This window comes from Sminthopsis crassicaudata, chromosome 2 (assembly GCF_048593235.1).
Source record: "Sminthopsis crassicaudata isolate SCR6 chromosome 2, ASM4859323v1, whole genome shotgun sequence".
Taxonomy (NCBI): Eukaryota; Metazoa; Chordata; class Mammalia; order Dasyuromorphia; family Dasyuridae; genus Sminthopsis; species Sminthopsis crassicaudata.
The window spans coordinates 337,062,912-337,079,711 of NC_133618.1; the positions used below are offsets into that span (position 1 = coordinate 337,062,912).

The window sequence follows — 16,800 nt, forward strand, 5'->3', positions numbered from 1 at the left end:
TCACTTCTACTTCCTTGACTCTCAACCCCTTCTTAATTTTCCATTATCTGTCTTATGACCTCAGCTTTTGGAACTGTCTTCTTTAAATTTACTAATGATTTCTTAATTTCAGACTTCATTCTTTGTGCCTTCACTGCAGCTGCTGATGCTGCCTGACCGTTGTCTTCCACATTTTTATAACACAACTCTTTCTTGGTTCTCTTCCAGTTGTTCTTTCCAAGTTTCCTTTTTTCTGCATCTTCATCCAGGTCACATTGGGCGCTTTGTCACAGATCGTCTTCTCTCTGTTTCACTTGGTGATCCCATTAACTCTTGTGGATTCAATGGTCGGTGACCCCGAAGCCCCATTTCCAGCTGCTGTCCTATAGATATTTTAAACTCACTATTTGTAATGCTAAATCCGTGTCTCAATCGTCTAAGTTTATATAGCTATATGAAAAAGTCAAGATCATAAACTGGCTCTTAAGTCTTATTTGCAACGTTTTCGAGTCCACATCAGAAATATCCTTGCATTTGTACTTTGACATCCACACTTAAGTCCTTCCTGGAAGCCAGGGGGACGAGACTGGATCACCGGCGAGGGGCGCGTTGCCGTACAACATGGCGCCGCCCACGCGCACGGAAGATGCGCCATAAGGACCGCCTGCGTAGCTCCACTTATCTCCGAAGTGAGCCAGCGGAAGTGGTTCCCGCCGAAGCGGACGCCGGGGGAGGCACGCGGAGGCAGAGGTTCCAGCTGTGCCGCTCCAGTCAGTCTGATGTCCCAGAGAGCTCCCTTCCGGTAAGTGATTTAGTTCTGGAGCCCGCGCGGCCAGGGACCCGCTCTGTGGGAGGAGACAGGATGGGAGGACTACGGCCGCCCTCCCTTTGGGAGGGCTGACCTCCGCTAGGGGCGGGACTCTGCCCCACCCTCTACTCCCTCTGAGGCTTCCCAACCCCCCCGCTCTGTGCGCGCCGCCCCACCCCCTTATATCTGTTCTTCGGGCGGGGGGACTTCTCTCGCCTAGGACGCTCCTGAGACCTCTGCGCCCTGCCCCACGCAGCGCGAGGGAGGCGGGCTCCGCAAACACCTGGAGTTATCCCTACCAGCACTCTGGGAGTGCTTTTCCAGAGGTGTGTCCCCTCTATTTCCCTGCATTTCTCCCTCATACACTGACCAAAAATGTCTCCTCCCGTTCTCTTCCCGCCTTCCCCCGCCTCCCCTCCCGCTTGTGCAGACACATCTGGAGGCGTCTCCAGCTGCCGGAGATCAGGTGTTCTCCACCTGGGAGGGTCTCAGGGAGTCTCCTTCCAGAGGGGCGCCCCTCTCTATCTCACCCACGCACCACTGATTTCTTTCCATCTAGTTCTTCTGAAGCTATTGGGTTGTTTTTTTTCCCCAAAAAAAAATCCGGAGAGGAAGCTGAGTCTTCAAATACCTGTCTACACTCGAGATGCTCTCCGAAATGCGTGTTCTAGAACTCTCCCTTCCTTTGTGCCCCTCATTCACACACCGTCTGTCTTTCCTGAATCTCCCGGATCTTTGCCCCCGTCTTAATGACTTCCTCCGGCTCTTGCCCTGACTAATGAGTTCTCAGCAGCGGTCCAGTTTGCCATACTAGCCCAGATTCGATGTTGTGGCTGGAAGGAGAGCCAGCTGTGTACCCGTTTCTCCACCCCGTACTTATTTATGCTGTTTTCATGGGTTGGGAAAGTGGACGTTTTATCCATGATTTCTATTTGTTTTTCATATAGTTTGGAATTTAGGCTATTAACTCCTTTATGGACTGGGACTTAGTAGATGTTTAATATTGTTAATTGATTGCTGTGTGATGATCTTAAGGGAGATTTTTTGAATTAGTTTAGAGAATATTTGAAAAGAGAATTCGGAGCCAGAAGACCCAGGTTCATAACCTTGTCTCTGTTACTTTTGCTCAGGGCACTCATTGGGCTCGCACTTTTCCGAGTTTTCTTATTTATGAAGTTAGACTAAATAACTTCCAAGGTCTCTTGGTTGTAAAACTAAAAATAATCTCAATGACTAAATTAGTCATTGGAATTTTTATGTCATTGGTGTTTTTTTGTCAATTCTGGTGAAAAAATTTGGAACTTCTTAAAAGGGGAAAAACAAGGCAAACAAATCATTTTGGTTTAAGATGGGATATGAATTTTGTCTCACACCATAGTGAAAAGGCAAAGATTTAAGATTAAGGGGTTCAAATCCCAATTCTAGTACTCTAAAGATTACGTGATCTTGGGCTCATCACTCTTTGGGTCTCATTTTCTTCAGCTCTAAAATGAAAGTGTTGAAACATGATAGTTCTATGTCTCTTCTAGTCCTAAATATGTAATCCTATTGATGAGGTTTAGGTTTTGGGGTTTCGAGAACCAAAATATGATGAAGTCTAGATTGTTGTCAGGGAACCAGATGATGAGATATGGGTTTCTGGTGGTCAGAGAGTTAAATGATGAGATCTAATGGCAGGTTCAGGGTTCAGGGAACCAAATGGAGAGGTTAGGCTCCCCTACACTCCCTTGGGATTCAGTGCATGGGTAGGGAGTTTTGGGGAACCCTCTCTGGCGGTGCAGATATTCTTCATAAAGGAATTTACAAACCCAAAAAAGCTAGATTGATAAAAGGTTCATCATTGGCATTGGGAAGTCAGCCTTTGCTAAAGGCTGAAAACCTTAGTGGCAAAGTCTGACAGAGAAGTGAAGTTTAGAGAACTCTGACAGAGGCATAAAGTCTAATTAGGGAAAGGTGAAGGAGATAAAGAAAGGGTAGCACTGAAAGAGAATATTATTCCAGTGGGCAGAGGTTTCCTTGGCATAGCATGGCATGTTAGGACCTCTGCAAAGAGAGGGTTTTAGATTGTCTCTTTTATAAGCCTTGGCTACAAGCTGGGGGTTGCTTTTGATGGGGCTGGGTCCAGCTTGAGCTGAATTTGAATAGAATTGAATGAGTCTCTTTAATTCAATAGGAAGCTTAATCAGTAGTAAGAGTTATCAATGAGGGTGGTGCCCACCTCTCACAGAATCTTTTACAGAGGCCAGGATTCAAGGAAAATCTGTCCTTCAAGGAGTTTTAGAGAGTTTTGGGGTCCCTTCTTCACTGTGATTAGATTTTTCCCAATTTTTTCAATTAATAAGCATTTATTTTCTCCCCATCCATCCTCATTATAAAGAAAAAAAGGAGGAAAAAAAACCATTAAAAAAATAATCAGAGTCAAGCAAAACAAATTCCCACATTGTCCAATTTGGGACGTTCCCCATAGACTTCTTAGGCTTCTTATAACTTCAAGAGGTGGATAGTCATCTTATGATTTTTCACCAATATTTTTTGGCTCTATTTTCCTCATTCTTCATCACTGCATGCAGGTGTTCACATAAATTTTTTGAAAAAATATTTATCAATGTCTCCTTTTGATATTACTGTTTTTTCACAGAGCCTACCCTCTCTCCCTCCCACCGCCCTTTGAAAATTTCTTTAGAATAAAAAAAAATTAGCGTAAAGCAAAACAAATCTACATAATGGTCTGCTAAACTTTCCACACCTATAGTATTCTTTCACTTTTGTAGAGAGTGAATCTTGTCTTTACCATTATAAAGTCTTAAATTGTCACTGAATGGATCAGATTTTGAAGAGTTGTTTTCTTGGTGTTTTTATGCATATTTTTCTTCCTGGTCAATCTCCTTTCATCTAGTTTTTCCAAGGTTCTCTGTATTCTTCCTTTTTCTTAAAACAAGGTAATTTATGTTCCCTTATATTTACATAGTTTATTAAGCATGTTTTTCTGAGTTTTAAAAATTGTTGCAAATAATTTTACTAAGAATATTTTTGTTACTAAGTATCTTTTTCTTAATTGTTACCTCTCTGTGGGATATCTTCAGTAGTGGGATCTTTGAGTCAAAGCTTTAAAAATTAAAATTAATTTAATTTAATTTTTTAAAAATTAAAATTAATTTAATTTAAATTAAATTAAAAAGTAACTTTTTCTTTGAGACTTCCAATTATTTTCCAGAAAAGTTGAACCAATTTGTACTTACAGCAGCAATGAATGTATTGGTCTTTTTACAAGGTGTCTCTCCCCCCTCCCCCCCTTTTTTTTGTTAGATATAAGGGGTTCTTCTGAACTGAATTTAATAAGTTGAAATTCATTAAGGATAAAACTAAAGTCCTATACTTCAGAGTCAAAAGAAAACAATTTATGTGAACATGATCTAGGGGGATTCAGAGGAATAAAAACTTAGTCAGAGGTGGCTACTGAAAGACTTAATGTGGGAGGAAAAGGTATTAGTTTTCTTAATCAAATACTTATTTTTAAACACCAACCAAGTTTGAGGCACAGTGTAAAATAAATTTACATAAATAACAAAAAGAAAGTCTGAAAGCAATTCCTGCTTGAAATGAGCTAGAGGGGAATAATGTCAATCTAAGCAAGAATTTATTGAGTGCCTTCTAACTGTCATAGTGCTAGAGATAAAGACAAAAATGAAATAATATTTTTCTTCAAGGAATTTACCATCTAGCCCCAAAAAACAACATCTGCATATATAAATCTAGAAAGGCCTGTTGAAGTTATTGCTCTAGTTGAGCCTTAAAGGAAACCAGAGATTCTTAGAGGCCGAACTGAGGAAGGAATGTATTCCAACCTGTGCAAAGGTACAAGAGTTGGAAAGATGAAACATTTTGTATGAAAAACATTAAGAAGGCTAGTGTGGTTGGGTTGTAGGTTGTGTAAGAGGATGTGTAAGGGTGATGGGTAATAAGATCAGAAGGGTAGTTTTGGGCCAGATTATGAAGGACTTTAAGGGGTAAACAGTGGAGTTGATACTAAAGCCACAAGGAGTTTGTTGAATTGGGGAGTTACATGATCAGAACTGTATTTTAGGGAAATTAGTATCAAAAATTGTGAAGGAAATAGATGAGAAGAGAGACTTAAGGTGGAGTGGCAAACTGAGAGGCTGTTACTTTCCAGTGAGAGAAGTGGTAAATGAGCAGCTAGGCTGAGAGCTGACCACAAGAATAGTATAATAGTATAAAATACTTTTGTGAAATACCTTGCTAAACTCTAGGTGTACTCTATTTATCACTTCCCTTATTCTAGTAATCCTGTCAGAAAAGGAAATGAAGTGAGTTGTAAGGGACCCCAAATCTCTAAAAATTCCTTGAAGGAAAATCTCCTTCAACTATGCCTCAGTGAGGGACCCAGCCCGAGGGAAAGCAAACTAGGTAGTTTCATTCTGTTATCTAGTAAAAGGAATTCTAATCTTATTGAACTGAAGAAACTCATTGAATTCTATTCAAATTCCAGCTCAAGCTGAAACCTATCAAGTAGATGAGCCAACTTGGGACTTCACCCACTAGTCCCTTCAGCTTGTAGCCAAAACTCCTATTATAAAAGAGCCAAACTAAAATCCTATCTTTGCAGAGGTTCTAAACATGACATGCTAGGCCAAGGAGTCTCCTCTGCCCACCGGATAATATTCTTTTCCAGTGTTATCCTCTCTTTATGTTTCCCTAACCAGACTCTCTTGTCAGGATTTCTAAACTTCTCAATCCCTATAATAAATCTCTTTTATCAATCTAGGTTTTTGAGTCTGTAAATTCCTTTACAGAGAATCTCTGCGCTGCCAGAAGGGAGTTTCCCCAAAACTCCCTATCCTTGCACCAAATCCCAAGGTGGGGTGCAGGGGGAACCAAATCTCCCCATTTGGTTCCCTGAATCCCAAACCTGCAAATCTTATCATTTAACTCCCTGACCACCTAGAAACCTTAATCTCATTTTGGTTCCTTACTAAAGGGAACCCAAAACCTAAACTTCATCAAGTTCATTGTTATTTATTTTTTTAAAATTCTGAATTAAAAAAATCTAAATATAGGAGCATTTTCATATAAAAAAACCAAACAGAAAAATTATTCTTAGAATCTGAGTCTGTATTAAGTATAGTTTTTCAAGTATATAATAAATATACTTTACTTTATATACAATATAATAATTTGATCTAAATAAAAAAAATTTTCAATTAAGAAAAAAAAATCACTTTCTTTCTATCCCATCCCCATTCCCTAATTGAAAAAGAAAAACAAAATACCTTTTTTAAAAAAAAAAAATTAGGCAAAACAGATTTATGCATTTGCCATGTCCAATAAAACCAGTGAATGAATGAATGAAAATCTCATTCTGTAGTCGAGTTGTTTTTAATTTTTACCAGGAAATAGGTAGCATCTTTCAACATAATATCTATGGATTTGTGCTTGATCATTACACTGATAAGAGTTTAGAGTCTTTTAACATTATTTCACTTTGTAGTATTGTTATTGGACAAATTGTTCTGCTTATTTCATTCTGAATCAGTTCTACCAGTCTTTCCAGGTTTCTTTAAACCAGTTTCTTCATCATTTCTTACAATAAAAATAAGATTTTATTACATTGATACTCAATAACTTGTTCAATCATTCTTCATTTTGTCTTTGTACAAAAAAAAAAAAAGGTGCTATGAATACTCCTTTTTTTCCTTTTTTCTTTTTTGTACAGATAGGTTCTTTTTCTCTTTATATTTATATATAGAGAGATATAGAATTGATCTAGATTGATAAAGAGATACAGATTTAAGTAGACTTTCCAAATCAAAGAGTATATGTAATTGGGTAACTTTTTATTTTGGGAGACTATTCCAAATTGCTTTTTCAGAATGGCCAGACTAATTCATGTCTCCATTTACAGCTTGCATTAGTATGTTTGTTTTCCCAAAGCCTCTCCAGTATTTGTCACTTTCCTTTTAGTTCAGTATCTTTTGCCAATCTTATAAGTTCTCTAATTATAATGACCTGGCTATTGCTCACTTGAATGAATTTTTTACATATGGAACTGCCCCTTCATATCTATCCTTGGATCATTTATGATTAATAAAGTTATACTGACTCTTAGTGATAACTGCTTTCCTTTGAAATGCTCAAAAAAGGAATAAAAAATCAAGCTCAGAGGGCTGTAGTTTGAAGATACCACGCTTCCCCCCTCCAGTTTTTTTTTTTTTTTTTTTTAAACAATTAGGACAACATTTGTATATTTCCAGGTCTAGGGCCTTACTTTCATTCAGACTTTAGCTCAGCAATCATGTTCTCCAATTCGTTTAGTGTTTTTAGTATTTTATTATTGTTGTTGTTATTAGTTTTTTTTTGGCATGTGAATCTAGTTACTTGATCTCTTTGAAGTCAGATCTAGATTTTCCAGCATTTAGCATAGTGGTTAACACAGGGTAGGTATTTAGTAAATACTGGTTGATTTATTATTCAGATCATCTCTCTTATTTTGAGTTTCAGCCTTCAGGTATTCATCATCTCCAATTTATCCCAGATTGTAGCACTCCTGACATTTTTCTAATAAATCTGTGCCACTTTTTTGTATTCTTCATCCATTCACTACCTATTTAGATTTCTGTCTTCTATATGCGTTTTTAAAATCTAACTTGATTAATGAGTTCCTTACCTCCTTAGATTTTACTGTTGCCTTTTATTTTTATACAACCAACATTTGCCATTATACTTTATCCATTGAACTTTCCCTCATAACAAAGAATAATTAAACAAAACCAGTTGCTGCTGCATACATAAGCTATGCAACATTTCTGTACATGTAGTTAGTTATTCCCTTATTTACTGAAAGATGGGAAGTGTTTATTATTTGGTCTTCTAGATATTTGGTTTGGTTTTTATAGTTCATCACTGTTTTCCTTTATGTGTTGTAGTTAATGGTATATGATGTTAAAGTTCTGCTCATTTCTCTTTTCATTAATTTGTACCAGTCTTCCCTTTTTTTTTTTTCCCCTTTTGGTTTTTTTTTTCTCTTATGGTTTAGCATATTCATTCACATATTACACATATTCTAGTTGAAGAGCACTTACTTCATTTCCATATATATAATTATTTGTTTCATGGTATTAGAATTTTGTTTTCAGGAGTTTTCCATTACTCTTGGCTCTTAGTTATATAAAAGTGTGGCCCAGATTTATTTTTAATCTCTAGTTTGGCTTGTTCACTTCAACCTGGTTTCATGCTGAAAGATCTGAATTTGTTAAAGTGGGGCTACCAACCATGCTGTGCTAGAAGTAACTGTTGAGAAGTCAAGGAGAAGAAAAGCCTCACTCCTACTGCCTTTGCTATTTTGAGCCCCAATTGATATGCTTACGATTTATTAAAAAACCAAATCAGTCATCATAATGCTGTTAACACATAACATTTCCTAAACAATAATAATCATAACATTTACTAATAGAAGGCAAGTGTAGAATGATTATAGCTATTTGTGCATAAACCTGGATTACTTTCCCACCTTTTCTATGGGTAAGAGTAAATGTACGTGATACCAAATTGTTAGTTATTGGCAGTTCTGTTCTTTACAATATGACCTTTTTAAAAAATATATATATATAGCTTTTTATTTTCAAAATATATATACATAGATGATTTTTTGACTTTCACCCCTACAAAATCTTGTGTTCTAATTTTTTCCCTCTTTTCCTTGTCTTCCCCATAGTAGGCAAGTGATCCAATATATGTTAAACATGTGCACCTCCTCTATACAAATTTCCACAAACATGCACAAGAAAAATCAGATCCAAAAGGGGAAAAAAATGAGAAAGAAAACAGAATGCAAGCAAACAATAGAAAAAGTGAAAATACTATGTTGTAGTACATATTCATTTCCCACTGTCCTCTCTCTGGGTATAAATGGTTTTCTTCATCATAAGACCATTGGAATTGGTCTGAATCACCTCATTGTTGAAAAGAGCCATGTCCTTTTTGATTTTCTTCTCAAGTTTTTTTGCCTTATTTCTAAGTCCGATTTTTCTTGTGCAGCAAAATAACTGTATGGATATTTATACATATATTGTATTTAACATATACTTTAACATGCATTGGTCTATCTGCCCTCTAGGGAAGGGGAATTGGGGAAAGGAGGAGGAAAGTTGGAACAGAAGGTTTTGCAAGGGTCAAGCAGAAAAATTATCCATGCATATATCTTGTAAATAAAAAGCTATAATAAAAAAATTAAATTATGGATCATGACCCCACATGGGGTTGCAAAATATCTATATATTAATCAACTAAGAAAAATGTTCAAGATTTTCTGTCCTGTAGCATCAAATATTCTGCCAAGATTTAATTTTTCATATAATAAGTAAATGCTAAAAATGAATAAATAAATAAATGCAAATGTGCTTTATATTTAATAAATGGTAAAATTATGTGTATACCAAAAAACTATGTTAGAGTAAATTTCTCTATGAAAAGAGCCATATCCATCAGAATTGATCATCAAATAATCTTGCTGTTGCCATGTAAAATGATCTCCTGGTTCTGCTTATTTCACTTAACATCAATTCGTGTAAGTCTCTCCAGGCATTTCTGACATCATATTGCTGGTCGTTTCTTATAGGACAATAATATTCCATAATATTCATAGACCATAACTTGCTCAGCCATTCTCCAGTTGATGGGCATCCATTCAGTTTCCAGTTTCTTGCCACTACAAAAAGGGCTGCCACAAACATTTTTGCACATGTGGGTCCCTTTCCCTTCTTTGTGATCTTTTTGGGATACAAGCTCAGTAGAAACACTGCTGGATCAAAGGATATGCACAGTTTTATAGCTCTTTGGGCATAGTTCCAAATTGTTCTCCAGAATGGATGAAGTAGTTCACAACTCCACCAACAATGTATTAATTTAATTATTAGTCCCAGTTTTCTCACGTTCCCTCTGACATTTGTCATTATCTTTTCTTTGACATTATCTTCTTAGCCTTTCTTTGTTCTCTTGAATATATCATGGGAGCTTAGTATTATTTTTGTGATGTCAAATTAATAATTTTTTACCTTTTTATCTCTATGAAGGATTCACCAGATATCCCTTTCTGATCCTCTACCTCCTCACATTAAAATAGACATATTCCAATTTACTTTTTTATAGGAAGAATAATATAATTTCAAAGACAACAGATAGACCCCTACCTATGTTTTCTCTTATTCCAACCCATTATATCTTCCCACCTGACCCCAAATGATCCCTTTTAATTAGGGATATACACTTTTATTCACATAGTCTGAGATAGTAATGGTTGGTTAATCAGAAATAGAACTAGAATGGGGGGGAATGGGACTAACTAGAAACTAGGGTGCTAGAAGCACATATACCTTTGCTAGGTAGAAATTACTAAGCTTAGCACTTAGTTAACAAGAAAATTAGGTAAAATAGGATTAAGGCTTCTTTGTTGGGATTGCCACTACTTCTGTGGCATCCTTCCAGTTAATTCATTATTTCTGTCTCTTCTTTTGCCACAAGGTGATTCTTTCTCACATCTCCCACTCCTAGCAGTGATCCTATTGACTCCTAGAGGTAATCTGCCAATTAATATTGTTGTGGTTGGTTTAAATTTGTGTGGAACTTTATAGTTATCAAATACTTTCATATACATCATGTCATTTAATTTTTACAGATAAGTAGTGACAACACTGGGTTTAGAGTCAGATGATATGTTAAAATCTTCACCCTTCTACTTAACACTATGAATTGGGGCAAGTCACTTAACTTCATTGAGACTAAATTTTTTCATCTATAAAATGAGATTGAACTAGGTGATTTCCAAAACATCTTCCATCTCTGAAACTTATAATAACATTTCTTTTTTTAATGGCAGTAATTAAAACGAGTGAATGGTGAGCAGGGGGAGGAGAGCATACCACCAATGTTGGGATATGAAAGGGAAAAAAGACCACCAACTTTAACTATTTCTCAGTATTGTCTAATGCTGACCCTAGTTACCTTCAACTTTGTGTTGGAAATGTAAAGGAAATGTTTTGCTGTAAGTGTTCAAGCCCAGCTTAGTGGGAACAATTCCTTCAAATAGGCTATCATTTTTGTTCTTTGTTTTTTACATTTGTTTTGCAGTTTGGGGTAGTAACCAAATATTCTCTTGAGTTACAGGAAAGAGGAAGATGCTCAAACACAATATAGTTGCTACAACGGTGGCTACCCTTTTGGGCACAGCAGTGGGAGGCCTGATCATATGGAAAGTTTTCCAACGCTGGAGGGGCAAAATCAGCTGCACCAGAGAGCTTCAGGAAGAAATTGACAGCCAAGAATTGGCCCCAGTGAAAACAGAGCCACTGTTGTCACTCTTAGTTGTTCCTAATGTCTCACGAGTGGAAAGGATCCTTGGAGAGAAAGTGGTGACTGTATCTGAGACAAAGGAATGGGAAGAAGTTGAGTCCTTACTTAGGAGGGAATTGGAACAGTGTCCAGTCCTTGGAATTGACTGTGAGTGGGTAAGTGATAAAGCGACTCCCTTCCCTCCCCAAAAAAGGCTCCCCAAACCCTCCACCACCCCCACCTCCTTTCTAAGTAATCTTTTTGGAGAGTAGATGAATAAGATTAAAGAGAAACTAATATTGGTCTTAAACTAAATGGGATTTTAGCAGAGTGGATCACTACTAGTCATTTATATAGGTACTGTTGGTGGGAAATCAAATTATTGAAAAAACTCAGCCATCTACAATATGACCAAGCTTATGGAAGTAAGTAAAAATAGATTTAACTCATTAAATATTCATGTGCCCACTATGTTCAAGTAATTATATTTCTTGTTGAGCCATTTGTGCTTATTCAGAGATTATTTACTGTTACTTTAAAAACCTAACACATACTTTTGTTTTTGTAAAGCCATAAGTCATAATTTTGGCACCTGAAGTAAATCCAATTCAACTGTTAGTAATGAGCAGAGAAGAGGTATTTCAATTATTATTATTCTTGTATGATTGAGGTATACTGGAGAAAGAGGTAATAAGAATTGAGAAAGTTGAAGAACTAGGAGGCCTGGGTATTTCACTAGGCAGAGTCTGAGATGGAAAAAAACAGTTAACAAATTAGGGTGGTGTAGTAGATAGGAGTCCTGGACCTGGAGTCAGAAAGATTGATCAAATCTGGCCTGAGAGATTTACTATTTTTGTCACGCCTGGGCAAATCACTTTAACCTTGTTTGCCTAATTTTCATAATTTGTAAAATGAGCTAGAGAAGGAAATGACAAACCATTTCAGTATCTTTGCCAAGAAAACCCAAAATGGTCACTAAAAGTTAGATATGGCTGAAGGGACTGAATAACAACAAAAAAACTTATTAGGGAAGAGGGAAAGTGACTTGGAGATCTGTAGATTGCAGCAGCAAGAATTGGATAGGTTAGAAAACTTCAAGGAAATGAGGTGACTGTTAGTGATGGTGGCAGAAGAAGTGACAGTGAAGTACAGTAAGAGCACCAATTCTTCTTGACCCTTTATGTCAGGAAGCATGAGGAACGTATTAAGGTAGGGTCTTCAGGAAAAAGCTAGGTTTTCTGGTTCTTGAGAAAATGGAAAGAATAGGAAAAAGAGGGCTCTATCGATTTTGGCAAGTCATCTAATCTACTCCCCTCATTTTAGAGTGAGATTAAATTACTTGTCTGAGGTCATTTAGGTCACATGGCAGAATCAAGTTTGAATTCAGACTCTTTCATTCTAGATGCTTTGAAGCAGAGGAGGATTCTCATAAGGTACAATAGAAAGGAAAGGCAAAGGAGGATGGGCATTGGGGAGGGTTAGGACTCAGTTTACTGTTTGGTAATGGTGGAGAGTATTAACCCTAAGATGCTAGAAGCTGATTACCCTGTTTACCTCCTCAGCATAACTCTAGACAGTGGCAAGACCCCCACATTCAGCCCTGCTGGAGAAGAACCTGTATTTATGGGCTTTTATACCTCAGGTTAAAAATTGCAGTGAAATGGGATGGATATTCATATTCCACCTAACAGATGAGAAAGAGAAGACATCTTACTAGAGAAAGGAAGGCCTTTCAGAGCAAGGAAAAGATATGGCATTGATTGAGCTAAGATCTGTGGGTCAGAAGGAAGGTAGAACACCAGAAAGCCATATCAAAAACCTGAATTTTTAGTATCCTGAGCTATTTAAATTTTTAGGATTGTTGTAGCTTCTAAGGAAGCTTTCTAAGGAAAGAAATTAGTTTAGTCCATCTGGATGAGATCCTAACAGATGTTTCCCCTACCATATCACAGGATCATGAAGGTGTGGCAGCTTAGGGAGAAGACCCTTTGTTGGCTAGTGTTGATTGCACAGCCCTGCTATCTGGGACAGCCCTAGTGGGCCTAGACTAATTCTGGCTCCTGGTTTTCCCAACTGACAGTGAATTAGAAACAGCAAGTAAGAGGGGTGGAGATAGGGGCACTTGTGTTAGAAGCAACTTAATTGGAAGCACTAAACAATTGATATCTTGACAGTCAGACAGTGAAGAAGACAAGAAAAAAAACAGAACTATAAAAAATGGAGGCAAGATCTCAAAACAGCAGAGCAATCAAGAAGGGTTTGTTATGGGAGCAGACAGCCTTCTATTTCAGTAGCTGTTGAGGGCAGTACAGGACAAGAATGGATGATATAATCAAGAAAATAATAGCAGCTGACAGTCATATTAGTGTTCTATAAGGTACATTCTGTTAAATGTAATCTATTTTAGAGACAGGATTATGTAATCTATTTTAGAAAGATACTCATGTAAAATTGACAGTTTTTAAAAAATTGCTGTTTCAAGAGATATTAAGAAAATCAACTTGAGAAAAATGTGTTTCATAATTAGGGGTAAATGAAGAGCGAAAGGAATTTTTGGTTTTAAAATAATACACATAAGTTACTATTCTGTATATTTCTCAGTAGTTATCACTGATAAAAGGAAGCCTGGTTAATCCAGAATGACACATAATTTTTAAAAAGTAACTTCTATTTGATTTTAGAATGTGTTTAAACTTCTTTTAGAATACAGGATAGATAACCCAAAAGCCTTAAATATAGTTTTGAGTTTTAATAGCTGTAAGATTTTTGATAAGTATGTCATGCTTTAGGAATTAATTTCATATTGAGCAGTAAAGTCTTATTGGAAAACTTTCTTTTGAAATATATTGGAAATCCTTCCTTCTGTTTTATACCATTTTGAATCCTTTTTCAATTTATATTCTTCATTCAACTACCTTATGTCCACGCTAAGAGGATACAGGGCCATTTACAAGGCAACTCAGCTTAAGGCTAATAGTTTTTTTCTTTCCTTTATACTTCCTGGAGTATATGAATAATAATCAGATATTTGAGTATCAGAGGGTTTTTTTTCCCCCTGAGGCAACTGGGGTTAAGTGACTTGCCCAGGGTCACACAGCTAGGATGTGTTAAGTGTTTGAAGTTAAATTTGAACTCAGGTCCTCCTGACTTCAAGGCTGGTGTTCCACCTAGCTGCTCCTGGGGCTTTATTGATAAAGATGATGAAGATACTGTAGAAAAGTCTAAATGGTCCTTTTTGTCAACAGAGCAAAAATACTGCAGTATGCATATACTGCCAATCAGTCAGTAAATATTTATTAAATTCTTATTTTGTGCCAGGCACTGTGCTAAGCTCTGGGGATACAGAAAAAAGGCAAAAAAAAAAAAAAAAAAAAAAAAGTCCCTTACCTTAAGGAGTTTACAATGTAATGGAGGAGATACTCTGCAAGAAATTAAGCTAAATACATAATAAATAGGAAATAATTAACAGAAGGGAAGCACTAGAATTAAGGAAAATTGGGAAAGTTTCCATTAGAAAGTGAGATTTTAGCTGGAACATAAGTGAAACCGGGAGCTCAGGAGTTAAGAAGAGAGAGTCTTTCTAGGCATGGGGCACAGTCAGAGAGAATATGTCTCAAGCTGTTAGATGGATGTTTCATTCAGGAAACAGACAGGAACAGATAATGTCATTGCTAAGAGATTAAGGTATAAGAGGCTTGGAAAAGTAGGAGGAAACAAGATTATAAAAAATGTTATGGCCTTTAAAATTTTGAATTTATTTAATATTTAAATTTTCCCTAATTATGTGTAAAAAAACAATTTTTTAACATTTATTTTTAAAAATTTGAGTTTCAAATTCTTTTTTTTACTCCTTCTCACCACTTTTCATTGAGGTTATACATTACACATGTATAGTTATGTAAAACATTTCCATATTAGTCATGTTGTGAAAGAAACCATAGACCAAAAAAAAAATAACCCTCAAGAAAAATAAAATTTAAAAAAGTATTCTTTAATTTGTATTAAGGGACCATCAGTTCTTCCTCTGGAGCTGGATAGTATTTTTTATCATAAATTCTTCATGTTAGACTTAGGTCATTGTATTGCTGAGAACAGCTGAGTTGTTCACAGCAGATCTTTTCATAGTAACAGTTGTTACTTTGCACACAGTACATTTCACTTTTCATCAGTTCCTGATTTCTTCTGAGTCTTTTAAGGTTTTTCTGAGAGCCTCCTGCTCATCATTCTTATAGCACAATAATATTCTATCATACTCACATATTACAGTTTGTTCAGGCATTGTCCAGTTGATGGGCATCCCTTCTATTTCCAGTTCTTTGCCACCAGAAAAGAGCAATTACAAATATTTTTGTACTTATATGTCCTTTTCCTTTTTGTTTTTTTAATTTCTTTTTTGGGATATGGACATAATAGTGGTATTGCTAGGTCAAAGGGTAGGAATGATTGTATAGCCCTTTGGTCATTGTCCCAAATTGCTTTATAGAATGGTTGTAAATCACAACTCCATCAACAATGCATTAATGTTTCACTTTTCCCACAATCCCTCCACCATTTTTCATTTTCCTTTTTTGTCCTATTACTTAATCTAATAAGTCTGAGATAGTGTCTGAGAATTGTTTTAATTTGCGTTTCTTCAATCAGTAGTGAGTTAGAACATATGGCTATAGAAAGCTTTGATTATTTCATCTGAAAACTGTTCTTATCTTTTGATTATTTATCAATTGAGGAATGGCTCTTATTTTTATAAATTTGACTTTTTTATATATTTGAGAAATGAGACCTTTAATCACAGAAATTTGTTTGAATTTGTTTTTCATTTCTACAGCTGATTTTCCTATTTCCTTTCCTGTTTATTCTTTTGTCTCTCTTCTTTCATCTTGTCCTTCCTCAAAAGTGTTTTGTTTCTAACTACTGTTGTTCCAATCTGCCCACTCCCTCCTATTCTCTTTTCCTGTAGAATAAGATAGATTTTTGTATCCAATTGAGTGTATATGTTATTTCCTCTTTGAGCCAGTTCTGATGAGAATAAGATTCACTCCCCTTTAGCTCCCTCCTCTTCCCACTCTATGTAAAAAAACTTTTTCTTGCTGCTTTTATGTAAGATAATTTTCTTCATTTTACATTTTCCTTTCGCCCATTATATTCCTTGCTCATCCCTTAATTTTAATTTTTAGACTATCATCCCTTCATGTTCAACTCATACCTGTGCCTTCTGGCTGTATATACTCCTCTTAACTGTTCTAATGGTTCAATAATTTTAAAGTTATCTTTCCTGGATCTGTTTTTGCAACTAAATATTTCACACTCTTCTGTTTTTCGTTTTTTGTTTTTTTATCATTTTGATTTTGTTTTATTGTTTCTTGATTTCTCATATAGTCATTAGTTTTCACTTGCCCAATGCTAATTTTTAAGGAATTATTTTCTTCAGTGAGCTTTTTGTACTTCCTTTTCTATTTGATCAATACTACTTTTTAAGGGATTCTTTCCTTCAGTGAATTTTTGTGCTTCTTCCATTGTAAGAATTTTTCTTTTTAAAGCATTTTTCTCCTTATTAGTTTTTCATACTTTTTTTTTTTTTTAACCATTTGGCCATTCTGTTTTTTAATATGTAATTTTTTTTAGTTTCTTTTTTTTTTGTTTCCTTTACCAAGTTGTTGATTCTTTTTTCATGA

General features: G+C 36.0%; 1 protein-coding gene across 4 annotated transcripts in view; it reads left to right on the forward strand.

Annotated features, from left to right (window-relative positions):
* Positions 1–646: 646 nt before the first annotated feature.
* The window catches only part of EXD2 (exonuclease 3'-5' domain containing 2), a 40,635-nt gene continuing 24,481 nt past the window's right edge, over positions 647–16,800 (forward strand). For 2 of the 4 annotated variants that reach the window (XM_074290473.1, XM_074290476.1), the window contains exons 1-2: positions 647–781; positions 10,964–11,304. In XM_074290473.1, coding sequence (XP_074146574.1) covers positions 10,975–11,304 — 330 coding nt within the window. In that variant the 5' untranslated portion in view covers positions 647–781; positions 10,964–10,974. Of the gene's footprint in view, positions 782–988; positions 1,114–10,957; positions 11,305–16,800 lie in introns of those variants that run through there. The other 2 variants (XM_074290475.1, XM_074290474.1) reach the window with 2 other exon arrangements.